This window comes from Coregonus clupeaformis, chromosome 26 (genome assembly GCF_020615455.1).
Source record: "Coregonus clupeaformis isolate EN_2021a chromosome 26, ASM2061545v1, whole genome shotgun sequence".
Classification (NCBI taxonomy): Eukaryota; Metazoa; Chordata; class Actinopteri; order Salmoniformes; family Salmonidae; genus Coregonus; species Coregonus clupeaformis.
Genome location: NC_059217.1, coordinates 40838547 through 40865859, shown reverse-complemented (window position 1 = coordinate 40865859; position 27313 = coordinate 40838547). Strand labels below are relative to the sequence as shown.

At 42.9% G+C, this 27313-nt stretch overlaps 1 protein-coding gene across 1 annotated transcript in view; it reads left to right on the top strand.

Moving 5' to 3' along the window:
• The first annotated feature begins 13928 nt into the window (after window positions 1-13928).
• LOC121540376 (DNA-directed RNA polymerase, mitochondrial) overlaps window positions 13929-27313 on the top strand; it is a 54915-nt gene continuing 41530 nt past the window's right edge. Inside the window, exons 1-5 of the mRNA XM_041849219.1 lie at window positions 13929-14115; window positions 18041-18139; window positions 18251-19107; window positions 19215-19348; window positions 24612-24798. Of these exons, the coding sequence (XP_041705153.1) occupies window positions 13974-14115; window positions 18041-18139; window positions 18251-19107; window positions 19215-19348; window positions 24612-24798 (1419 nt within the window). The 5' untranslated portion in view covers window positions 13929-13973. The remainder of the gene's footprint in view (window positions 14116-18040; window positions 18140-18250; window positions 19108-19214; window positions 19349-24611; window positions 24799-27313) is intronic.

Genomic DNA, 27313 nt, shown 5'->3' with positions numbered 1-27313 from the left:
AGTTTTTGCCGTTTTGCATCAAGATGTCGGAAACAACGGCAGAGGAGTCTTTCTGATCCCTGTGTTAATATTTCTATGAGGTGGTTTCTGATGTTCACCTCTGATTTGTGAGACCAGGGTGGTAATGGTGAACACCTTTTTAACAACTTCACACTCTGTCTGTCTGTTGTCATAATCAGGCTGTAAATCAGGACTGAGTCATTGGGTTCAAAGAAATGAATATGTCACCTCAGGGCCGGCCCTAGCTTTTGGGGCCCCTAAGCTAGATTTGGTTGCGGGGTGCCCCCACCGCGCAGGCAAACAATTTTGGTGGCCCGCCTCTTAACGGCGGAGAGAAATATTAAAGTTTTAAAATTAATTTCCTGCAATTCTACACATTTTGCCATGGGTCGTAGAGAAAAAAATGTATTCTGTTCTACACACATGGGGCAGAGAGAACATTTTGCAATGTTATAATACATTTCATGCAATTCTACTTCTTTTGCAATGGGACAGAGAGAGGAAAATTGCAGTTTTACAGCTTTTTCCTGTAATTCTACACATTTTGCCATGGGGTGGAAATAAAGTTTTACAGTGTTAAAGCTAATTTCCTGCAATTCTACACATTTTGCCATGACTTATGCCATGTTAATGATATCTGAGTGGCTAACAAAATCAATGGGGGCCCCCTTGAGGTCAGAGCCCCTGGGAACGTGCCCTGTGAGCCTGTCGGTATACAGCCATGATTAGATAGCTGGCTAGACTAACTTACCAATCTAAAAATAGTTAGTTGACATGGCTAATTGAGTGACTGTTACTGACTGACATAACAAGAGAAAAACTGCTGATGCACAACCACATTTCGAACTTGCACCTTGTGTATTCTACTAGTCTAACTGTCAACAGTAAGTTTTGAGTTCCAAAAAATATGTATATATACCTGTATATACACTGAGCGTACACAAAATTAGGAACACCTGCTCTTTCCATGACATAGACTGACCAGGTGAATCCAGGTGGAAGCTATGATCCCTCATTGATGTCACCTGTTAAATCCACTTCAATCAGTGTAGCTGAAGGGGAGGCCACGGCTGGGGGCCCTAAGCAACTGTTTATTCCTGGGGCCGGCCCTGCTGTTACCTAATGTATTCCATTCAAATTTGTCAAAACTGTCCATATGCTGTCCTGTCCTCACTCCTTCAGTTTATTCCTGATGGTTTTTGAAAAGTGGCTCAAGTTTACTGTATGCTAATAATTAATAATGAAACGAGGACAAAACTGTAACTGGCTATGTGTTGACCTTTTTTTTTTACACCAAAGTAAAACCAAATGAAATATTCACTATCATCTGATTCCGCCAGCCGAGGGTGCTAGGAGCATCTGCTGTGAGAACAGCCGCAGCGCTCCACAGCACATGTTTTAAAGTGAGTCTATCCAGTTAGTGCAGCACTTACTTCCTTTTAAAAGGGTCACGATTTCAATGATGTGTACCGCCCCAGGGCGACCACGGTGTCCAGGGGTGGAAGTGTGTTTGAGGGGTGCGTGCACAGAGAGGACAACAGTGACTTCCCAGAAGCTTGGCTGTCCCTTTACCCCCCCCTCTCCCCGTCTCTCTTCATAAAGTCCCCTGTAGCTCAGTTGGTAGAGCATGGTGCTTGCAACACCAGGGTTGTGGGTTCGTTTCCCATGGGGGGCCAGTATGAAAATGTATGCACTCACTAACTGTAAGTCGCTCTGGATAAGAGCATCTGCTAAATGACTAAAATGTAAATAAAAGACCAGTCAGACAGAGGCCAGCTGCCCTCTCTCTCCCCCCCAGCCCTCAACCCCCTAACCCCTGGCAGCCATTCCTGTCTACCTGCTTGTTCTGGCCATTAGATACTGTGGAGTTCCTCGTCAAAACGTCTCTCTCTATTTATCTGCATGGGCCCCAGTAAAAATCTGTATTTCACCCCCAATTAAACCACTCTGCAGTGTCTCTTGACTTCCAGTAGGTTTATTCCTTCTTTCCTTCAAACTCTCTTTCTTTCCACCCTGTGGAATCCATTGTCGCTGCCTGCCTGTGCTGTTGCCAGACTGGAGGAGCCTGGGCTGGGAGAGCACAGCACACATTGGGGATGTGTTTTTTGTTAGCATTGTATGAAACTGTTTCCCCATCTTCAAAAATGTTTTAACAGTTATCAGGACAGATGAATGTTCGTAGACTTGCCTGTGTAATTGTTGTAGGGTGCTCCAGCTTTCTCTATCAGCACTGTAATGGAAAACAATATTCTTCAATGTCCTCTAAAGTGCTAGAAGACCTTCTATCACAGCTGGCTTTGCTTATGGCTGTTCAATTATGTGTGAATCTAAATACAAATATGCTAATCTAATTGTAATCAGTGAAGCTTATACATCTACAGTTGAAGTCGGAAGTTTACATACACCTTAGCCAAATACATTTAAACTCAGTTTTTCACAAATCCTGATATTTAATCCTAGTAAAAATGTCCTGTCTTAGGTCAGTTAGGATCACCACTTTATTTTAAGAATGTGAAATGTCAGAATAATAGTAGAGAGAATTATTTCTTTCAGCTTTATTTCTTTCATCACATTCCGAGAGGGTCAGAAGTTTACATACACTCAATTAGTATTTGGTAGCATTGCCTTTAAATTGTTTAACTTGGGTCAAACGTTTCAGGTAGCCTTCCACAAGCTTCCCACAATAAATTGGGTGAATTTTGGCCCATTCCTCCTGACAGAGCTGGTGTAACTGAGTCAGGTTTGTAGGCCTCCTTGCTCGCACAGCTTTTTCAGTTCTGCCCACAAATGTTCTATAGGATTGAGGTCAGGGCTTTGTGATGGCCACTCCAATACCTTGACTTTGTTGTCCTTAAGCCATTTTGCCACAACTTTGGAAGTATGCTTGGGGTCATATTCCATTTGGAAGACCCATTTGCGACCAAGCTTTAACTTCCTGACTGATGTCTTGAGATGTTGCTTCAATATATCCACATAATTTTCCTTCCTCATGATGCCATCTATTTTGTGAAGTGCACCAGTCCCTCCTGCAGCAAAGCACCCCCACAGCATGATGCTGCCACCCCCGTGCTTCACGGTTGGGATGGTGTACTTCGGCTTGCAAGCATTCCCCTTTTTCCTCCAAACATAACGATGGTCATTATGGCAAAACAGTTCTATTTGTGTTTCATCAGACCAGAGGACATTTCTCCAAAAAGTACGATCTTTGTCCACATGTGCAGTTGCAAACCGTAGTCCGGCTTTTTTATGGGGGTTTTGGAGTTGTGGCTTTTTCCTTGCTGAGCGGCCTTTCAGGTTATGTCGTTATAGGACTCGTTTTACTGTGGATATAGATACTTTTGTACTTGTTTCCTCCAGCATCTTCACAAGGTCCTTTGCTGTTGTTCTGGGATTGATTTGCACTTTTCGCACCAAAGTACGTTCATCTCTAGAAGACAGAACGCGTCTCCTTCCTCAGCGGTATGACGGCTGCGTGGTCTCATGGTGTTTATACTTGCGTAGTATTGTTTGTACAGATGAACATGGTACCTTCAGGCATTTGGAAATTGCTCGCAAGGATGAACCAGACTTGTGGAGGTCTACCATTTTTTGTCTGAGGTCTTGGCTGATTTCTTTTGATTTTCCCATGATGTCAAGCAAAGAGGCACTGAGTTTGAAGGTAGGCCTTGAAATACATCCACAGGTACACCTCCAATTGACTAAAATCATGTCAATTAGCCTATCAGAAGCTTCTAAAGCCATGACATAATTTTCAGGAATTTTCCAAGCTGTTTAAAGGCACAGTCAATTTAGTGTGTGTAAAGTGAATTATAAGTGAAATAATCTGTCTGTAAACAGTTGTTGGAAAAATTACTTGTGTCATGCACAAAGTCGATGTCCTAACCGACTTGCCAAAACTGTCGTTTATTAACAAGAAATTTGTGGAGTGGTTGAAAAACGTGTTTTAATGACTCCAACCTAAGTGTATGTAAACTTCCGACTTCAACTGTACCTTCAGCTGTGGCTGGTAGACTTTGCATCATGCTGTGGGTGTGTAGGCCTACATACCTTTATTTGAAACAAATGCTAAAATAACTGGGGTAAGGGGTCTTTCTATTTGATTTTAATGCATCTTTAAGCTAATTTCTATGATAACTCTTCTATTTCCACTTCATTCGTATGCCAGCTGCTTGGTCGTCCCTATTTCCACTTCATGGAGAGGGAACTCTTTCATGCGGCCTGCACCCCCAGGAAGCTCCAGTTGCCCTTCCTCTCTGAAAATTACCCATAATTAAAATCATACAATCATGCTATGTACTGTATAACTTCTTACTTAAAAGTAAGTCTGCCCTGGAGGTCAAGAACAACATTTCTGTCCGCATCTGAATGTCAGATGTGGCAGTAGATTGCTTTGTGGTGTCCTTGATCCAAGCGAGACACACACTCATGTATTGCTGTCTGTGGCTTGACTATAGACCTACAGTATCCTTAGCTATTGATACATTATTGTAGAGGTAGAATATGAATGCCCCTAAATAAAGTTGTCTTGATATTTCCATGAGGATATGGTGCTTGAAAGAATGTTGCATTGTTCAATTATTTTGTCATATTTAACCAGAACCCTGTATATTTATCACTGTGCTTTATTCTCAGTTACCAGTGCAAGACATTCTAGAATGACACATGCAGTATAACATTAAAAACAGCACGCCTATATGACAGAATCCAAGTCCATTCAAGACTTTAGTCAATGTGATGATCGTTAAGAAACAAAGCTCATTGGTTCCCTATCCTAAATTACAAGGCAAATGCTAAACTCAGAGATCAGTAGCAGGTGGGGGCCCTTCTGGTGTGACGCAGCTCTCTCTCCAAATGAGAAAGGGCTTGCTTTTTGGTAGTTTGAGCCCTCCCCTCTCCCCTCTCCCCTCTCCCCTCTCCCCTCTCCCCTCTCCCCTCTCCCCTGCATAAGGCTTTCAGTCAGCTCCCACGTTGCGTCTCCAGGCCAGGGTGCGCCCTGAGCTGAGAAAGCTCTGCAGCCTGGGCACCAGAGGTGGATGTTCACAAGCAAAGGAACCTAATCTTTCCCAGCAGGGATCCAAGCGGCTCTGTAAGTGTATGAATGGAGATAATATCTCTGTAATGAGTCCTGTTTTGTACCCTCAAAGTCTTCAAAAAGGCCTGAAACTCGACCTCCCTCTTAGCACTGACAATCCCTCAGTAACAGATCCTATTATTAATTGTTTTCTCTCTCTTGCTAACTCCACTGACTCACTTCACTCCCTGTTTTTGGACTCTCTCTCTCTCTCTCTCTGATCTCCTTTCAGTTGATCACCCCTGACCTCTTGCTTTTTAAGTATATGATCATTCTGCTCTTTTGTTATTTATCCAAATATTAAAAGACAGATTTACATTCGTAGTATATAAGTCCCTTCACATTGCTCTAGTTAGCCTCTTTTTGTAGGCCTACCAGCTTTAGGGAAATGTACAGTTGGTAGAGCAAGGCGCTTGCAAAGCCAGGGTTGTGGGTTCGATTTCCACAGGGGGGCAGTATGAAAAAAAATAATGTATGCACTCACTAACTGTAAGTCGCTCTGGATAAGAGCGTCTGCTAAATGACTAAAATGTAAATGTACTAAATTCACAAAAGGGAAATACTGTTAAAATACAATGCCATGCTAATACATTATTACAACTTCTGTGTTTATGCAATTCGTCTGTCGTCACTTGTCGACTTCCTGCCAGTTTGGACCAATGCAGATGTTCTTGATATCTCTGTGCTGCGCACTGTGGGTGACTGAGTAAACATCCGGGACTCATTCAGGAACTGATCAGACCACCACCTCACTGTGCCCTAGTCAGAGCACGGTTCATTTGCATATCCTGCTTCATGACTATTGTCTATTGTTGGTGGCCTGGTGATAAATGGGGCACCTATCTGATGGACTGAACTGTTCTGAGAGATCCAGAAGCCATCCTCATCCTCCCAGGATGGCAGGAGCAGATCCCGAGCGATAGCACAAACTGTGGCTTTTTGAAGAAGAAGAAAATAGACATGTCAGGTGTGATTAAGTAGCCATGATTTTGCACATCTGTGATACCAAATCAGATAATCAGAGCACTGATAAAGTGAGAGACAGAGATAGCGGTATGTCGACGTAGTTACTGTAAAGACCTGTGCTGGCTCAGCATTTTACTACCCTTCAGAGGGTTTGGACAAGAACCAAAAGGATACTTTGAGTCTAACATTAAGTACGGTGATGGAAATAACTAAGCATCACAAAGGCAAACTGCTACCTGTGCCTCTGTAGTCAGAGCCATTATTCCATTAAGTAGCACTTGTAAATACCAGCATAGATGACTCCATAATTCAAACCGTCTGAATGTACCTCCCCCTCTCTGTGTGGGAAACCCTGTGAGAGTGGTATGAGTCAGTCAGAATGGTCAATATGTTTGTATTAATTCCCTGTTGACACTCTTACTTTAAATATTTGCTCAATCTGTGTGGCAAACAACAAATAAAAGAAAGTTATGTCATTAAAACATTATTTATGGCAGTATTGGCAAAAATAATATAATATAATATGCCATTTAGCAGATGCTTTTATCCAAAGCGACTTACAGTCACGTGCGCATACATTTTTACGTATGGGTGGTCCCGGGGATCGAACCGACTACCCTGGCGTTACAAGCGCCATGCTCCACCAATTGAGCTACAGAGGCCCAAAAATCATGCAAGACCAGAGGTTAGGTAGAAATACTGATGTAATGTGACCAACGAAAACATAATTCCTACTGTATGTGGCCATGCATATACTGTACATATACTGTCCAGTACACACGCAATCATTTCCTAAATATGTTTTCTTGACCATTTCAACATGATGACTAATATCTGACATGTCCAAGAACGACTCCTCTAGGATGTCATGCAGTCGGACAGCCGAAAGCATGCAGCCGTCTAGAAAAACCCTAGTTTCTTTCCACAGGGGGAATGTCACTTGTTCCATCTGAGAGGCACACACACACATGCCAAAAGCATTTACCAACACAAGCCTTTCACAAAGCACCTCCGTCAAGTTTCCTGGGCCAGGTGAACTTTCAAAACAGCGTCCATCTGTAAAACAAAAAGGGAGCCCCTACAAAGGTGTGCAAAGAATCCATATGATCAAAGTGTGTGAGAATGACAGCCTTGTCCTGGCCTGGCTATTATCAGGACCATGAATGGCTGTCTTCTCCCCTTTTGTTGGCCCAGGCATTGACAGTCACTCACCCGGCAATGACTGTCACACCAGCGCAAAGAGCCAGCCGCTGACAGAGGGCGACCACATCAAACGAGCATGTCGAGGGGCCCTTCTTGTGAACCATAGCAACAAACACCTCCTCATCCTCACCTACATCTCAGCAGCAGACACCAACCGATGTGACTGTGATCCCAGCCACCACCTCATTGCCTGGACCTCATTTCCCAGCCTGGCCTCTCAAGTAGTACTTATGTTAACTTCCAGCGCCTTACACAAAAGGCTGTACAAGTCTTAAAGAATGCTTTAGAGGTGACAAGAGGAATCTGACACTTGTTAGGTCAAACGGAATGCATGCTATTAGAAAGATGTAGAATTTATGTTCTGCATTACTTCGATTTAAGATACAATGAAAAGGGCCTATGAAAAAAGATACCATTCAGATGGAGTGTGTATCATTTTAATTGTATTGTACTGCAGAAAGCACTGTGCATTTGTTTAAAATGGTATGCTGAGCATGATATTGAATAAACAATATTCCATTTTCCAAAGATGATATCTTGTAGACTTCTAAAAATGACAAGACTCACAATAGTATTTTGCAGTGCATAGTAGAGACTGGACTGTTTATATGAATCTCAAAAGACCAGACAATGTCTCTTATTGGTTCCCTAACTAATTAGGAAGCTCAAATGAGTCAGGTAAGGTTCAGGTGCATCATTCATAACTTGAAGTTATTTACCAACATAAATTATATGATTATTTTCCATAGTATCAGGTCAACATGGTAGCCCTATTAATTGGTGTCAGAGGAAGACCCTAAAAATGTTCAGACTCCAGCCACTCAAGTCATAGACTGTTCTCTCTGTTACTGCATGGGAAGCGGTACTTATGCACCAAGTCTGGAACCAACAGGACCTGAACAGTTTTTACCCCCAAGCTATAAGACTGCTAAATAGTTAGTTAAATAGTTAACCAAATAGCTACCCGGACTATATGCATTTACCCTTTTTGCACTAACTTTTTTGAGTTATCACAGACACTGCTGCTACTGTTTACTATCTGTTGCTTTATTCCTAGTTATATGTACATATCTACCTTAATTACCTCGTACCACTGCACATCGACTCAGTACTGGTACCCCTTGTAAATAGCCAAGTTATCGTTACTAATATCTATTATTACTTTTATAATTACGTGTTTTACTTTTCAATTATTTCTCTATTTTCTTTCTCTCTGCAATGTTGGGAAGGGCCCTTTAAGTAAGCATTTCACTGTTGGTCCACACCTGTTGTTTACGAAGTACATGACAAATACATATATTATTTATTACATTGTAATTACACACTGACAACATGGAGAGTCAGTTCAAATGTGTTTTAGAAGTTGACCAGTGGTGGTTGGAAGCCATCCAAAAGGTTGTGGGTCTTTATATGATGTGGCAATTTCTCACTCAAACGAAGACATGATAGTACCCGCAAGACCACTTATGTATGACCTCTAGTTTGACCTTTGTTCAACTTATTTTATGGTAAGGCTGCCACCTATAGGTGATATAGGTCACACACATGTTTGAAACCCCTTGTCCTCGCTCAATACGGAAGTGGTCAGATGACGCGGATGCTACGCTACAGGACTGTTTTGCTAGTACAGACTGGAATATGTTCCGGGATTCATCCAATGGCATTGAGGAGTATACCACCTCAGTCACCGGCTTCATCAATAAGTGCATCGACGATGTCGTCCACATAGTGACCGTGCGAACATATCACAACCAGAAGCCATGGATTATAGGCCACAAACGCACTGAGCTAAAGGCTAGAGCGTCCGCTTTCAAGGAGCGGGACACTAATCCGGAATCTTATAAGAAGTCCCGCTATGCCCTCAGATGAACCATCAAACAGGCAAAGCATCAATACAGGACTAAAATTGAATCCTACTACACGCTCGTCAGATGTGGTAGGGCTTGCAAACTATTAAGGACTACAAAGGGAAACCCAGCCACGAGCTGCCCAGTGACGCGAGCCTACCAGACGAGCTAAATGCCTTTTATGCTTGCGTCAAGGAAAGCAACACTGAAGCGTGCATGAGAGCACAGCTGTTCCGGACGACTGTGTGATCACACTCTCCGTAGCTGACGTGAGCAAGACCTTTAATCAGGTCAACATTCAAAAGGCTGCGGGGCCAGACGGGTTACCAGGACGTGTACTCAGAGAATGCGCGGACCAAATGGCAAGTGTCTTCACTGACATTTTCAACCTCTCCCTGACCGAGTCTGTAATACCTACATGTTTCAAGCAGATCACCATAGTCCTTGTGCCCAAGAAAGCGAAGGTAACCTGCTTAAATGACTACCGCCCCGTAGCACTCACGTCGGTAGCCATGAAGTACTTTGAAAGGCTGGTCATGACTCACATCAACACCATCATCCCGGAAACCCTAGACTCACTCCAATTCGCATACCGCCCCAACAGATCCTCAGATGGCGCAATCTCAATCGCACTCCACACTGCCCTTGCCCACCTGGACAAAAGGAACACCTATGTGAGAATGCTGTTCATTGACTACAGCTCAGCGTTCAACACCATAGTGTCTTCAAAGCTCATCACTACGCTAAGGACCTTGGGACTAAACACCTCCCTCTGCAACTGGCCCCCAGGTAGTAAGGGTAGGCAACAACACATCTGCCACGCTGATCCTCAACACTGGGGCCCCTCAGGGGTGCGTGCATAGTCTCCTCCTGTACTCCCTGTTCACCCACGACTGCGTAGCCAAGCACGACTCCAACACCATCATTAAGTTTGCTGACGACACAACAGTGGTAGGCCTGATCACCGACAACGATGAGACTGCCAATAGGGAGGAGGTCAGAGACCTGGCAATGTGGTGCCAGGACAACAACCTCTCCCTCAATATGAGCAAGACAAACGAGCTGATTGTGGACTACAGGAAATGGAGGGCTGAACAGGCCCCCAATAACATTGACGGGGCTGTAGTGGAGCGGGTCGAGAGTTTCAAGTTCCTTGGTGTCCACATCACCAACAAACTATCATGGTCCAAATACACCAAGACAGTCGTGAAGAGGGTACGACAACCCCTTTCCCCCTCAGGAGACTGAAAAGATTTGGCATGGGTATGAAAAATTTATGCACTCACTAACTGTAAGTCGCTCTGGATAAGAGCGTCTGCTAAATGACTAAAATGTAATGCAAATGTCTCCAGATCCTCAAAAAGTTATACAGCTGCACCATCGAGAGCATCCTGACCGGTTGCATCACCGCCTGGTATGGCAACTGCTAGGCATCCGACCGTAAGACGCTACAGAGGGTAGTGCGTACGGCCCAGTACATCACTGAGGCCAAGCTTCCTGCCGTCCAGGACCTATATACTAGGCGGTGTCAGAGGAAGGTCCAAAAAATGGTCAAAGACCAGTCACCCAAGTCATAGACTGTTCTCTCTGCTACCGCACGGCAAGCGATACCGGCGCGCCAAGTCTAGGTCCAAAAGTCTCTTTAACAGCTTCTACCCCAAAGCCATAAGACTGCTGAACAATTAATGAAATGGCCACCCGGACAATTTACATTGACACTCACCCCCCCTTTGATTTTACACTGCTGCTACTTGCTGTTTATTATCTATGCATTGACACTTTACCCCTACCTACATGTACAAATTACTTTGACTAACCTGTACCCCCGCACATTGACTTAGTACCGGTACCCCCTGTATATAGCCTCGTTATTGTTATTTTATTGTTTTACTTTTTATCTTATTTTTTACTTTAGTTTATTTAGTAAATATTTTCTTAACTCTATTCCTTGAACTTCATTGTTGGTTAAGGGCTTGTAAGTAAGCATTTCACGGTAAGGTCTACTACACCTGTTGTATTCGGAGCATGTGACGAATACAATTATATATATTTTTTGACTCCACTGAGCCTTTAAACACATGTTTCATATACACTGAGTATAGAAAACATTACGAACACCTGCTCTTTCCATGACATAGTGGCCAGGTGAATCCAGGTGAAAGCTCTGATCCATTATTGATGTCACCTGTTAAAACCACTTCAATCAGTATAGTTGAAGGGGAGGAGACAGGTTAAATAATTATTTTTAAGCCTTGAGACATTTTTTTATTTAACTAGGCAAGACAAATTCTTATATACAATGACGGCCTACACCGGCCAAACCCGGACGACGCTGGGCCAATTGTGCACCGCCCTATGGGACTCCCAATCATGGCCGGTTGTGATACAGCCTGGAATCGAACCAGGGGGTCTGTAGTGATACCTCAAGCACTGAGATGCAGTGCCTTAGACCGCTGCGCCACTCGGGAGCCCAAGTGACATGGATTGTGTATGTGTACCATTCCTACGGTGACTGGGCAAGACAAAATATTTAAGTGACTTTGAACTGAGTATGGTAGTAGGTGCCAGGAGCACCGGTTTGTGTGTGTCAAGAACTGTAACGCTGCCGGGTTTTCACCCTCAACAGTTCCCCATGTGTATCAAGAATGGTCCACCACCCAAAGGACATCCAGCCAACTTGACACAACTGTTTCGACACCTTGTAGAGTCCATGCCCCAATGAATTGAGGCTGTTCTGCGGGCCAAAGGGTGTTCAACGCAATATTAGAAAGCAGTGGCGGCTCCTGAAAAAATTCTCAGGGGGGGCAATTTTTCTGATGATTTAGGTGACCTACACACATTTAAAAAAACATATGTCCAGCAACAACATGAAGACAGGGGCAGCATATAAGTCAATGCCAGAAGCATTTATTGACTGATCTCAAAAGTGTTGGCTTACAAAAGCAAAATAAGTTATCACAGTAAAAATAATCAAGGGTGTTCTTTCACATTCCTCAACACTGCATAAACAATATGCATTTCCATAAACAAATGAAATATCAGCTGAAAATACAGCATCTTGGTATTTGTTCAGATTGCAGGATCAACAAGAGCTTTTACCACATTTTTTGCCTCATGGTTGAATTGGAAATATGTGCACCTGAGCATAATTCACAACAAGCAAGCAGGAGCTTTTGATAGAGGCTACTGAAAACATTGATGCAAGTTATTGGTAATAAGAAATTTTTATAGACTTCCATATTCTGCCCTCTTGTATAGATTTGTGAAAATGAACAGTGATAGACATTTTGCCTGAAAACAGAATTTGAAAATAATTTCTAGAAAAAGGTAAACACAGCTATCTGTATGGCTTTGTAAAAATGAACAACCATATTCTGGCCAATTGTATAGATTTGTAAATATGAACAACCATATTCTGGCCAATTGTATAGATTTGTAAAAATGAACATGAACAGATTATTATTATTTTTTTACTTTTTTTAAAATGAAAAATAACTATTTTAAACAACATCAACTGTGAACTGATTTGGGCGTGTGTGTGTTAAAGAGACAGACAGGGAGGGACAAAGAGAGAGAGAGGCTACATTACTTGTACTGAAACTGTTCTCTTCTCTCTTTCAATGCAGCAAAGCGGTCAATGACTTTCTCATTGAAATCAGGCATGCTGAGGACTAGTTCCCTCTCCATGGAAAGCATGGCCAGTGCATTCAGACGTTCCTGGCCCATTGAATTTCGCAGGAATGTCTTAACTCGTGTCAAAGTTGAGAAACATCTCTCAGCTTCAGCTGTTGTCATGGGAGTAGTTATGAGGATGTTCAACAGAGTCACAGTCTCAGAGAACGTCTCCTGGAGGTTGTAGCTCATGAGAACCTGGTACAGTGCCAGTGCACCACAGTTTGACTTTCACGTCGTCGGCAAAAAGACCGTTCAGTCTCTCCAAAAGCACACTGGCGATTGAGACTGAGGTTGATTCCGAGATGGGAAGGAACTCAAAAAAGCGCTCCTGCACTTTGTGGTTGCTATCTATGTACCTCAGCACAAGCACCAGCTGTGTCTGTGTAGAAACGTCCGTGGTCTCGTCAGCTTGGATAGCTACGAAGTTCGCCGACTTCACCTCCTCCACAATATGTTCCCTCATGACCGCTAGCATACACTCCAGTAGCTCGTTTTGAATGGTCTTTGATGTGAACTTCTTTCAAAGAGACAATCGAGTTGCACTGAACGCTAGCCATGTTGATAGTAGTACGTGAATTGATTGACGCTGCTACCCGCTCTTTTCTTAGTTACGTTCATGGTTATGTTACGTATGACGAAAGCGCGTAAGTGCAAGCCCTCAGAAACCCATAGAGATTGTATTGAAAGCTCTGATATTTGAAAAAAATTGATTTTACATGATAGTCTGAGAGACCCCTGGGCGATTTTCAACCTGACTGAAATCGCCCCAAAAGGGGCGGGGCCATTTGAAGCACGACTTTAGCCTGATTGGACATTTAGTGGCAGATCAGACGTCTAGATTAGAACACTGATAACTACTGTTGCCGTGATATAATGGATTAGAAAAAAATCCCTTCCTTTTCCCGTTTGGCAGTGCGTCGCCCATATCGCCCTAATGAACACACCGCCCCTGTTAGAAAGGTGTTCCTAATGTTTTGTACACTCAGTACAAATTGCACAAATTGAATATTTACATTTATATTTCTTTAACAAATAATATTCTACACTCCTTTCAATACATAAACATCACTGTCTTGTTTCAAAATCTACACTTCGATATATTAGTAGTCTTCTATCTGTGCCTGTACTCTGCGCCTTTGTGTTCGATTAGCTTTGTCTAATTCAAGATGGCAGCCTAGTGTGGAGAAGTGTAATGCGGTTATTATGTAAACATGTCACTTTTGAGACTGTGTGCCTTACCAAAGTGTCTGAGTGGTCGAATACTGTTGGAAAGAAGTGTTCGTCGTGTGTCAAATGCTGACCGTTGCCACTACTTTCTTACACACCGGAATAACGTTGAAAGACGAATATCAGGTATATCTTGTGTTGTCCCTCGCTCTAACTAAGTTAAGTCAACGGGACGGGTGCTCAAACATGCAGAATTCATAATTCAGACAGTGCTGTCAGACCTGGAACGCGCACTGAATATCACTTGTGATATATCTCAATGTATACAGCTTGTTTGTAACGTTAGCTAAATTAACTGACCAGCCACCCCCTCAATCCTGTCGTGGTTTTTGTAGCCATGTAGCTAGCTAGTTAACTTTGAAACAGTTGTTAGCTAGCGATCATCATGGGTGACGTTACATTACTTACATCAGAGGTCGTTGGCTGATGAAAATGCCAATATATACATTTATTTTCAAGACTTTGCTAATCCGTACTAAATGGCAAATTACTTGACTCAAGTCAACCATCTACCTATGAGTTGGAATGTTTTGAAATAGCACATTTTGTCCATGAGCCAGACCCCCACATTTGGGCTGTCATGTCTCATAGTGATTTGTTTTGAAGGTCCATGTCCCTATAGTTGGAAAATGTGTCATAGCAGTGCAGCAATGGCAGCTTTCTCTGTGTTATCAGTCTTTATTTCATTCCTCCATCACATTCATTTTTCCCCCACCTTTATTTAATCAGGTAAGCCTATGACAAACTATGGCAGTATACAACAAGCTATTGCTCGCTTATAACCTTTAATCATTGGACATTTTAGATTCACAATTATCCATCAGACACATTTTCAGAAAGTTCAGGTTAACAGAATTGTTTTACCTCTAGGGTATATATCAGAATTACCAGTTTAAATGGCTTTAAAACAGAAACCCTGATACATTTAAAACTTTGTATGACAAGTGGTTCTGAAAGGTCATGAAATTACCTTTCAAATGATATGTAATATAACCAACTTTGAAAGCACCAGCTACAGCTATTGTTTAAAAATCGCCAATATTGTGCCATTGACATTAGAATGTTGGGAGCTTAGCCATAGAAATCCATGTAATAGGGCAGCTATGTTTTTGGATTGTAACTTTGGTGAAATAGGCACCAAATTGCACATACAGAGCAAGAACAGGGTTTAAAAAGATGTGTAGATACAGGTCTATCACAGAATTCACTCATTAGCCCCACAGAAGCCCTTTCCAATATGGCTGCCAAACAACTCAATGGGCTCTTATTTCACAATTTCGCATGACTGTACCTGTATGAAATATAATTGTAGTATGCCCAAAAATATATTGAAATGTTAATAGTGATGTATAATACACAACCACATGAGCCAGGTGTGCTATATATATAAGGATGTTAAATAATTCTACATTGCTTTGAACATTTCAATATATTTCTGGGCATACTACAATTGTATTTCATACAGGTATGATCATGTGGTGTTGTCCAATAAGACCCCATTGAATTGTATGGTGGACATATTGGAAAAAGGCTTCTGTGGGGTTAATGGGTGAATTCTGTGATGGCCCTGTATCTACAAATCTATTAAAAACCCTGTTCTAGCTGTGTGTGTGCAATTTGGTGCCTCTGCCACCAAAGTTAAAATCCCCAAACATTGCTGCCACATTACATGGAACTTTATGGCTACGCTTCCAACATTCTAATGGCAATGGCACAATATGGTCAATTTTTAAACAGTAGTTGTAGCTGGTGCTTTCAAAGTTGGCTATATTATATATAATTTGAAAGGTAGTTTCATGATCTTTCAGAACCACTTGTCAAACAAAGTTTAAAATGTATCAGGGTTTCATTTTAAAAGCCATTTATACAGGTAATTTTGATATGTATGAGGTCAAAGATCAAATTACTGTTGACCTGAACATTCCAAAAATATGTTTGATGGATAACTGTGAATGCAAGCTTTCCAATAATATTTGATTAAAGGGTATACGTGAGCAATAGCTTGTTGCAAACTGACATTGTTGTCATAGGGTAAAATCCCTGACCGACCACCCCTGGTTCATGTACTAATTGACGTCCACATGCTTCTGCCTAAGGAGCCTGGGCCCACCCTAAAATATTGCCTGCAAAAAATGTTTTTGCACATATACAGTACCAGTCAAAAGTTTGGACACACTTACTCATTCAAGGGTTTTTCTTTATTTTTTACTATTTTCTACATTGTAGAATAATAGTGAAGACATCAAAACTATGAAATAACACATATGGAATAATGTAGTAACCAAAAAAGTGTTAAACAAATCAAAATATATTTTATATGTGAGATTCTTCAAAGTAGCCACCCTTTGCCTTGATGACAGCTTTGCACACTCTTGGCATTCTCTCAACCAGCTTCATGAGGAATGCTTCTCCAACAGTCATGAAGGAGTTCCCACATATGCTGAGTACTTGTGGGCTACTTTTCCTTCACTCCGGTCCAACTTATCTCAATTGGGTTGAGGTTGGGTGATTGTGGAGGCCATGTCATCTGATGCAGCACTCCATCACTCTCCTTCTTGGTCAAATAGCCCTTACACAGCCTGGAGGTGTGTTTTGGGTCATTGTCCTGTTGAAAAACAAATGATAGTCCCACTAAGCGCAAACCAGATGGGATGGCGTATCGCTGCAGAATGCTGTGGTAACCATGCTGGTTAAGTGTGCCTTGAATTCTAAAAAAAATCACAGACAGTGTTACCAGCAAAGCATCCCCACACCATCACACCTCCTCCTCCATGCTTCACGGTGGGAACCACACATGTGGAGATCATCTGTTCACCTACTATGCGTCTCACAAAGACACGGCGGTTGGAACCAAAAATCTCACATTTTGACTCATCAGACCAAAGGACAGATTTCCACCTGTCTAATGTCCATTGCTCATGTTTCTTGGCCCAAGCAAGTCAATCAATCAATCAATCAAATTTGATTTATAAAGCCCTTTTTACATCAGCAGATGTCACAAAGTGCTATACAGATACCCAGCCTAACACCCCAAACAGCAAGCAATGCAGATGTAGAAGCAAGTCTCTTATTCTTATTGGTGTCCTTTAGCAGTGGTTTCTTTGCAGCAATTCGACCACGAAGGCCTGATTCACGCAGTCTCCTCTGAACAGTTGATGTTGAGATGTGTCTGTTACTTGAACTCTGTGAAGCATTTAATTGGGCTGCAATCTGAAGTGCAGTTAACTCTAATTAAGTTATCCTCTGCAGCAGAGGTAACTCTGGGTCTTCCTTTCCTGTGGTGGTCCTCATGAGAGCCAGTTTCATCATAGCACTTGATGGTTTTTGCGACTGCACTTGAAGAAACTTTTAAAATTCTTGAAATGTTCCGTACTGACTGATCTTCATGTCTTAAAGTTCCTCTTTGCTTATTTGAGCTGTTCTTGCTATAATATGGACTTGGTTTTTTACCCAATAGGGATATCTTCTGTAAACCACCCCTACCTTGTCACAACACAACTGATTGGCAGAAACGCATTAAGAAGGAAAGAAATTCCACAAATTAACTTTTAACAAGGCACACCTGTTAATTGAAATGCATTCCAGGTGACTACCTCATGAAGCTGGTTGAGAGAATGCAAAGGTGTCATCAAGGCAAAGGGTGGCTACTTTGAAGAATCTCAAATATAAAATATATTTTGGTTTGTTAAACACTTTGTTGCTTACTACATAATATAATATAATATGCCATTTAGCAGACACTTTTATCTAAAGCGACTTACAGTCATGCGCGCATAAAAACATTTTTGTGTGTGGGTGGTCCCGGGGATCGAACCCACTACCTTGGCGTTACAAGCGCCGTGCTCTACCAGCAGAGCTACAGAGGACCACATGATTCCATATGTGTTATTTCATAGTTTTGATGTCTTCACTATTATTCTAGAATGTAGAAAATAGTAAAAATAAAGAAAAACCCTTGAATGAGTAGGTGTGTCCAAACTTTTGACTGGTACTGTATATATAGTAATTCTCTGTTTTTGTCAAAGTAATGCTCACAACCGTCTTCTAACAGAGCCACCATGGACATCACAACGAAGACATGTCTCAGCTCTGATCCCAAAGAAAGAGGATGGTAAAAAACGAGTATGGGAACAATCTCAGCTGTTAGATGGTTTGTAATGAATTCCTTTTATCATGCATGTGATCCCTCAAATGCTTTTATATGTTTGTTTTCTATTATATCACAATGCTAGTATTTTCTCTCTCCCATTTTGTTTTGCAGTGCTTGAAGCCAGAATCCAGCAACTCCAATCTGACATCGTTCTAGATGTCCAACATGCAAAGGTACAATTTGTCAAAGCTACCAAGTCAGGGAGAGGGGCTTCTTCAGGGAAGAGTCACAAAAAATGTTCTGGGGAGAGGACTGAGGTGCCCACGGTGGGACAGACTATTAGTAAGGGAGGGGGACAGACTGGTAAGGGAGGGGGCAAAGATGCTTCAGCCTCCAAATCCCGCTGGATGGAGAAACTGAGTCAGGAGAAGAAGACTAAAACAAAGAAACTGAAGCAGAAGCTAGGCATAGAGAATAAACCTGTGAAAAGCAGAAAAGGCAAACTAATGCTACCAGGTACCTCACAAAAAAACATATTGACAAAAGCAGGAAAAAAGACTGCATCAACCTCTAAAAAGAGCAAGACTCTGAAAAACCAAGAGCCAACTGTGGCAGCTGCACCGGTTGCTGCTGCAACTGTGCTTATTAGAAAAGCCAAACGAAAGGGGAAAGCCTCAAAGGAGCCAGCTCCTGAGTTGTCTGAGGCTGAGGCCAGGGACCAGGAGCTGGCTGAGCTGGAGAGGAAGGCAGAGGCCAAGGCCCAGGAGATGGCTGAGGTGGAGAAGTTAGAGAGGAAGCTTAACCAGTGGGCTATGTCAGCCAGCCCGAAGCTCGTGCAGGATAACAGCGAGGACGGGGTGTACAGGGACGTCCAGACTAGTGTGCAGTGCTACCTGGAGGCCTGTGTGTTCTGTGGCGACATCGACCGAGCCCACCACCTCCTGCTCACTCACCACCGCATGATCAGCCGGCGCAACCTGCTCAACATAGGACTCTACAACATCATGATGAGGGTCTGGGCCAAAAAGGTAAGTGCTGCTCACTCTTGTATTAAAATTGTAGAATTCTAATACATTTTAGAGACTTGTGTAGAAATTCTGCATTACCTCCTTATTCTCCATGTGGACAACTACAGGGCTCTTTGAACCAGATTGGGCGTATGTTCATTCTGGTAGAAGAGGCAGGTCTGAAGCCTAACCTCAGCTCCTACTGTGCTGCATTGGAGTGTATGGGCCGAACCCCTAACTGTTCTCCAAAGGTCATCAACAGGTAGGCTAACCCACAGACACAGCCATTTACAGACCTTAACTCATTACTGTAACTCTAGGTTCATCTGGAACTTTTTGACATTAGATAAATATGATAGTATTTGACTGTAAAACAAAACAATGCCCAGACATTCAAGACTGCGTTGGAAAGTGGGCTGAGAATGTGTAAGAGAATTGGTTGTTGTCTTGGATAATCATTACTAGATGGCCAGTGCATGTGTAGCCAGAGTTTCCCACTAGATGTCAGACTCTCCTATTAGCTTTGCGGTTCATGTTTCTCTTTATTCTAGCTTCCTCTGTGATCCAGTGTTAACGAGCGTGTCTAGACATACTGGGATTTCAACACTGTTTAAATATGAGATCATCAACATTTCTGGCCTTCTTTTTTTCTACCGCTCTACCCTGGCTAGCACCTGGCCACTCAATACCCTCTAGTCTAGAGGAAGCTGCCATTATAGTTCCTGTAATACGTTGTTGACTGGGGCATTGTTGAGGGCTGAGCACGTGGGCCAGCTGTGTGTGGAGAGGTGTTATGGGTGCCAGCGAAGCGTCTATCCTGGAAGTGAGGAGGCACTGGGCAGGACAAGTGTTGTAGTCCAGCCTCCCTGACCCCTCATTTCCTGCTCTCCTCCATCACTATCTATGGGCCTATTGTGGTCTCCACAGTAACCAAGTGGAGGAAAGTGTTTTCAAGTGGACTGGTTATTATCTGCACATCCTTCACCATGTTGTTTTATCAATGGTCAATTCATCCTTCTGGCATATCTTTCTATGCTCCTGCTATGTAGTGTTTTCAACTGTCTCGACTCTTGACCAACTGAACGGAAGCTTGGGAAGTTGTGAATACTGTAGCAGAGTAGTTGATGAGTGTCAGGATAGCAGCTACTGTCTCATCCAGGTGACTCATTCAATCTAGCCTTTTCTCCTCAAGGACAGCAGAATGGATGGTGGTCAGTACGTAAGGCATTCTGAATGAGAAGTCTCCAATGATGAGTGATATTGAGTTTAGGCCAGTAGCAGTGTCAGTGACTGCATGCTTCCTCCAGACAGATTTATTGCATAAAATTTAGAATGGAGGCACACATTACCTCAATTACCTCGACTAACCGGTGCCCCCGCACATTGACTCGGTACCGGTACCCCCTGTATATAACCTCGCTACTGTTATTTTACTGCTGCTCTTTAATTATTTGTTACTTTTATTTCTTATGATTTTTTTATCTAATGTTTTTTTTTAAACATTTGATTTGATTCGATTTTTTGATGTGTGTATATTGATGTGTATTGATGTGAATACACGGCTCATCTGTGAAAGAGACCCTAGTCTCAGTATGACTCCCTGTCAAAATATATTATTTATTTATTTTTGTTATTATACTTTTTTTATTATGAAGCATCGCCATATGTAACTTCTAGCTCTCCCAGGACTTGGTCTATCTTAATGAATGTCCCTATCTGATGTTGGCCAATCTGCTGACTGACTATACAGAGACGGGGCCAAATGGATTTCAGTCAGCCCAAATGGATTGTGATTGATACTGTATGTGTTTGGCTGTTAACAGCCTGCTGTCAGTAATTTGATGATGCTTATTGGACAAGGAAATAACACAGACTATTTGGAGGCTTGGTGAAACTCAATTTGTCAATGTCAATGTGCTGACTAGGACGTTAGGCTAATTCATTCAAAAGGACATTTAAGAAATGTATCTGCAAAAACTGGCTGGTAAAATTATTGGAATTCATAACACAAAGACTGTTCTATCAGATTTGGTTTCTAGCCTTGTTGTGTAGAACTGCAGTTTGTTTGAATACAGAGTCACTGCAGAGAATCCTGAGTTGACCCTTGGTCAGTCTGTGGTTGTGGTGAAAGTTATGTTTTCGTTTCAAGTGGTCTTTCAGACTATCATGATGCTGACCCTCTTGTCTCCAGCTATCCCTCCCTACTCTACTGTTCCCCCTGAGGATATCACCCTATGCAGCGTGGCCCAATGACAGAGCAGGTTGCAGAGCGGTAGGGGTGGATAGGGCCAGCTGGTTGGTCCATCGATCACTGTATGGTGATACCAATGACATTTGTTGTTTTGCGGTGGTGCTTTCTTGCTCACTCTTCAGCCCAGCCATTACATCTTTCTCTCACGCTGTTCTTCCTCCCCTTCCCCTGTCCGTCTCCAGTTCCCCCTCTCTCTTTCTGTCTCTGGCCGTACTGTATCTCCTGGCCTGATATGGTTGCCATTGTCCACAGTGGCACTGTGCCTGGCGACTAGCGTCCTTTTAAAGCAAATCTCATTCCTACACAACTAAAGTTTAGCTTCAGCTAGCTCAATTCAGCTTCCTCTCTCTCTCTCTCTCTATATATATATATATACAGTGGGGAGAACAAGTATTTGATACACTGCCGATTTTGCAGGTTTTCCTACTTACAAAGCATGTAGAGGTCTGTAATTTTTATCATAGGTACACTTCAACTGTGAGAGACGGAATCTAAAACAAAAATCCAGAAAATCACATTTTATGATTTTTAAGTCATTCAATTGCATTTTATTGCATTGCAAAAATCCCAGAACCACACGGGGGGACCTAGTGAATGACCTGCAGAGAGCTGGGACCAAAGTAACAAAGCCTACCATCAGTAACACACTACGCCACCAGGGAGTGCCAGACGTGTCCCCCTGCTTAAGCCAGTACATGTCCAGGCCCGTCTGAAGTTTGCTAGAGTGCATTTGGATGATCCAGAAGAGGATTGGGAGAATGTCATATGGTCAGATGAAACCAAAATATAACTTTTTGGTAAAAACTCAACTTGTCGTGTTTGGAGGACAAAGAATGCTGAGTTGCATCCAAAGAACACCATACCTACTGTGAAGCATGGGGGTGGAAACATCATGCTTTGTGGCTGTTTTTCTGCAAAGGGACCAGGACGACTGATCCGTGTAAAGGAAAGAATGAATGGGGCCATGTATCGTGAGATTTTGAGTGAAAACCTCCTTCCATCAGCAAGGGCATTGCAGATGAAACGTGGCTGGGTTTTTCAGCATGACAATGATCCCAAACACACCGCCCGGGCAACGAAGGAGTGGCTTCGTAAGAAGCATTTCAAGGTCCTGGAGTGGCCTAGCCAGTCTCCAGATCTCAACCCCATAGAAAATCTTTGGAGGGAGTTGAAAGTCCGTGTTGCCCAGCGACAGCCCCAAAACATCACTGCTCTAGAGGAGATCTGCATGGAGGAATGGGCCAAAATAGCAGCAACAGTGTGTGAAAACCTTGTGAAGACTTACAGAAAACGTTTGACCTGTGTCATTGCCAACAAAGGGTATATAACAAAATATTGAGAAACTTTTGTTATTGACCAAATACTTATTTTCCACCATCATTTGCAAATAAATTAATTAAAAATCCTACAATGTGATTTTCTGGAAAAAAAATTGTAATTTTGTCTGTCATAGTTGATGTGTACCTATGATGGAAATTACAGGCCTCTCTCATCTTTTTAAGTGGGAGAACTTGCACAATTGGTGGCTGACTAAATACTTTTTTCCCCCACTGTATATATATCTCCATCATCATCGTCTTCTTGGTGTACACTTGTCAGCTCCCTGTGCTGATCTACACTGCGTGGGCTGATAGCAGTGTTATCCCCGCCTCTCTCTCCAGTCTCTTTGTTCCTCCAGACAACACTGAGAGAACAAGGCTGAGAAAATGACATATTAAACAGTACAGGGAGAAGACTTTAAAAGCCAATTCAATCTGTCGCTCCTGACCAGAAGTATTTTAACGATACCCAAAACATGCAAAGAAATCAGGGTGACACAAAAATGTTTGGTTCTGTTTGGTTCTGTGAATGCCTGGAGAATTTAACTGGAGTGGTGGCTGTGTGGATGGACGCTGCTAATTGTGTTAGTCTGATGAGGGGCTGATGGGTGTTTTTTTAATTATTTTTTTATAGTCATTTAGCAGACGCTCTTATCCAGAGCGACTTACATGAGCAATTAGGGTTAAGTGCCTTGCTCAAGGGCACATTTAAGCAGGATTTCCAGCACAAGGTAATTAAGGTCTTGTTATTTAATTACTGTCTTGCAGAAAGGTGTGGAGGGCAAAGGAATATTCTCTCATTGATGACAAATCTTCCCCCCTCCAATACCCCATCCGTTTGTCTGTCACAGTGTCGCAGTGTTCTCTCTTACTCCACTAGAGGGCAGTGCTAACACATAAGCCCACCATGGCCCTCTGTCTCTGGGTTACATCGAGGTGTTACACATCACATGCCACAACCTAACTTTTCCTACCTATTGACAGATGGCAGATATGTTAAGCATCCATACAGTGCTCTGAAACAGTCACATATAGGATACGTTTACCCAAGAGTAGAATAGGGTAGACACCTCATCCCATGAGTAGAGGAAAATAGAATCATTCTTGAATCTATAGTAACTCGACTAGAATGAAATAAAATAGAACATTATTTCCATTATTGGAGACAGCAATGTGTCTCTTTGGCCCTCTCCCTGCCATGCTGTCTGACACATAACATGCTTCTTCTCAGACATTCAGGTTGACTTAGCTTAGTAGTACACTTCAACTTTGTCTCTTGTTTTGTTCACAAAGGCTCCATCGGTTATCCAACGGTCCGCTTTGAATTAGCCTCCCTCCCTTTTCAGCTTCAGTTGTTGCTCCATACACTACATTCTGTATTCCACTGGCTGTGTGCACATTGCTATCTCCTGAATTGAACAGTCCATTCATGGCAGGTGTGGAGTCTCTGGATGACATCATTTGAATAAGCATGACATCGACGTTCTCCATGACCATCTGTCTGTGGACTGCCTAATATTTCCAATACTTCTGGGGCAAATATTATGTTTGTTATGCTGACATTGTCATTCAGCGTAATAAAGCCATGCATAATGATATCGGAGCCGAGGTGTTTTAAATATAATGAAGTCACCATGGGGCCTCAGTAAACTAGATCAGATATTAGGGCCCATTCACCTTATGAAGACCAAGGTCAAAAAGTTTACTTCTATGTTTTTTTATGCGGATGAAAGTGCATTCCTAACTTTTTACTTCAAGCAATTAAGATAATATTACCTAAAGATTATCAACACTTGTAATCCATCCATTGCCTTTATCCATCCCCAAGGCTCTTGTGTCATCTGTAAGTAATGGATATTTGAAAGAAATAGGCCTATGGCAAAATGCAACTCTGTAGGAAATACTGAGGTTTGCTATCTTGTCTCTGACATTGTGGTTCCTGTCTTTGTCCTCAGGGTTCTGCGTCAGATGAAAGAGGATGGCCTGCGTGTGGAAGAGCTGTTCAGTCTCTGTGTGTTCAGGCAGGATGAGAGGGACATGGTGCTGAGGGCCATCAACACCGTGGAACCAGACTTTCAACCCAGCATCAACACTGTCCTGCACACCTGCTCCTCACCGCTGGTCAAAGACTTCTACACAGAGGTAGGACACATGTCAACATATGAGTAGAGTAGACGCCTCAACCCATCTGCAGAGGATGCAGCATTCAGAGACTTGGCATCTATTGCTTGACCAGACCTGTCCTTTAAAAAAAATTTTTGCTTGTGAAGCATTTTGAGATTTCTATTATGAAAGCGCTATATAAATGTAATAAATTATTATTATGTATTATTATGAGTAGAGTAAAATATAATAGTTATTGAATCTATAGTGACTGGACTAGAATGAAATAGAATAGAACACCATTTCCATTGGTGGAGACAGAAATGTTTCTCTGTCCCCCTCGCTGTCATGCGGCCATGCTGTCTGACACATAACGGGCTTTTTCTCAGTCCATGGGTGTATTAATCAAATCAAATCAAGTTGTGTTGGTCACATACACATTTTTTAATTATGTCGTGCAGCAGAAACCATTTACCGTTTATGAACCAAACGGAAGCAAACAGAGCAAATTGAATGAAACCTGAATTTGACCAAATTCGTTGCAAAACGGTTTCCGTTTGGAGTAAACGGTTTGCAACAGACAAAACATTTTGCAACAGAATCAGTGTAAGGGAGAGTTGTTTTTAACTCAGTGCCAAGTTTTCACAACACCATCTCATGAGAAGTCTCAAAACTGACTGTCAGCACAAGCGCATTAGAAGAATATACACTGCTCAAAAAAATTAAGGGAACACTAAAATAACACATCCTAGATCTGAATGAATTAAATAATTGTATTAAATACTTTTTTCTTTACATAGTTGAATGTGCTGACAACAAAATCACACAAAAATGATCAATGGAAATCAAATTTATCAACCCATGGAGGTCTGGATTTGGAGTCAACCTCAAAATTTAAGTGGAAAACCACACTACAGGCTGATCCAACTTTGATGTAATGTCTTTAAAACAAGTCAAAATGAGGCTCAGTAGTGTGTGTGACCTCCACGTGCCTGTATGACCTCCCTACAACGCCTGGGCATGCTCCTGATGAGGTGGCGGATGGTCTCCTGAGGGATCTCCTCCCAGACCTGGACTAAAGCATCCGCCAACTCCTGGACAGTCTGTGGTGCAACCTGCCGTTGGTGGATGGAGCGAGACATGATGTCCCAGATGTGCTCAATTGGATTCAGGTCTGGGGAACGGGCGGGCCAGTCCATAGCATCAATGCCTTCCTCTTGCAGGAACTGCTGACACACTCCAGCCACATGAGGTCTAGCATTGTCTTGCATTAGGAGGAACCCAGGGCCAACCGCACCAGCATATGGTCTCACAAGGGGTCTGAGGATCTCATCTCGGTACCTAATGGCAGTCAGGCTACCTCTGGCGAGCACATGGTGGGCTGTGCGGCCCCCCCAAAGAAATGCCACCCCACACCATGACTGACGCACCGCCAAACCGGTCATGCTGGAGGATGTTGCAGGCAGCAGAACGTTCTCCACGGCGTCTCCAGAGTCTGTCACGTCTGTCACATGTGCTCAGTGTGAACCTGCTTTCATCTGTGAAGAGCACAGGGCGCCAGTGGCGAATTTGCCAATCTTGGTGTTCTCTGGCAAATGCCAAACGTCCTGCACGGTGTTGGGCTGTAAGCACAACCCCCACCTGTGGACGTCGGGCCCTCATACCACCCTCATGGAGTCTGTTTCTGACCGTTTGAGCAGACACATGCACATTTGTGGCCTGCTGGAGGTCATTTTGCAGGGCTCTGGCAGTGCTCCTCCTGCTCCTCCTTGCACAAAGGCGGAGGTAGCAGTCCTGCTTCTGGGTTGTTGCCCTCCTACGGCCTCCTCCACGTCTCCTGATGTACTGGCCTGTCTCCTGGTAGCGCCTCCATGCTCTGGACACTACGCTGACAGACACAGCAAACCTTCTTGCCACAGCTCGCATTGATGTGCCATCCTGGATGAGCTGCACTACCTGAGCCACTTGTGTGGGTTGTAGACTCCGTCTCATGCTACCACTAGAGTGAAAGCACCGCCAGCATTCAAAAGTGACCAAAACATCAGCCAGGAAGCATAGGAACTGAGAAGTGGTCTGTGGTCACCACATGCAAAACCAGTCCTTTATTGGGGGTGTCTTGCTAATTGCCTATAATTTCCACCTGTTGTCTATTCCATTTGCACAACAGCATGTGAAATGTATTGTCAATCAGTGTTGCTTCCTAAGTGGACAGTTTGATTTCACAGAAGTGTGATTGACTTGGAGCTACATTGTGTTGTTTAAGTGTTCCCTTTATTTTTTTGAGCAGTGTATATACACTAGATACTATTTGGAAATTTGATGAAGTTGTAAGAAATGCAGTTTGATCTAGTGTTTGGAGATTGTCATTGATTGGAGATACTGTGTTCTCCTGTGAGGGGGATATTTCATTTATATTATTATGCGCACACTCAGTAATGTTGGTGCCCTCTCCTGCCCTGAGCTACGGTTTAGCTGACAGTTCTGCCTTTGCCAGGGGCCCTAGCTAGAAGACAGAGATAGTGAGGAGAGGAGGAGAAGGAAAGGGAGGAGGTAG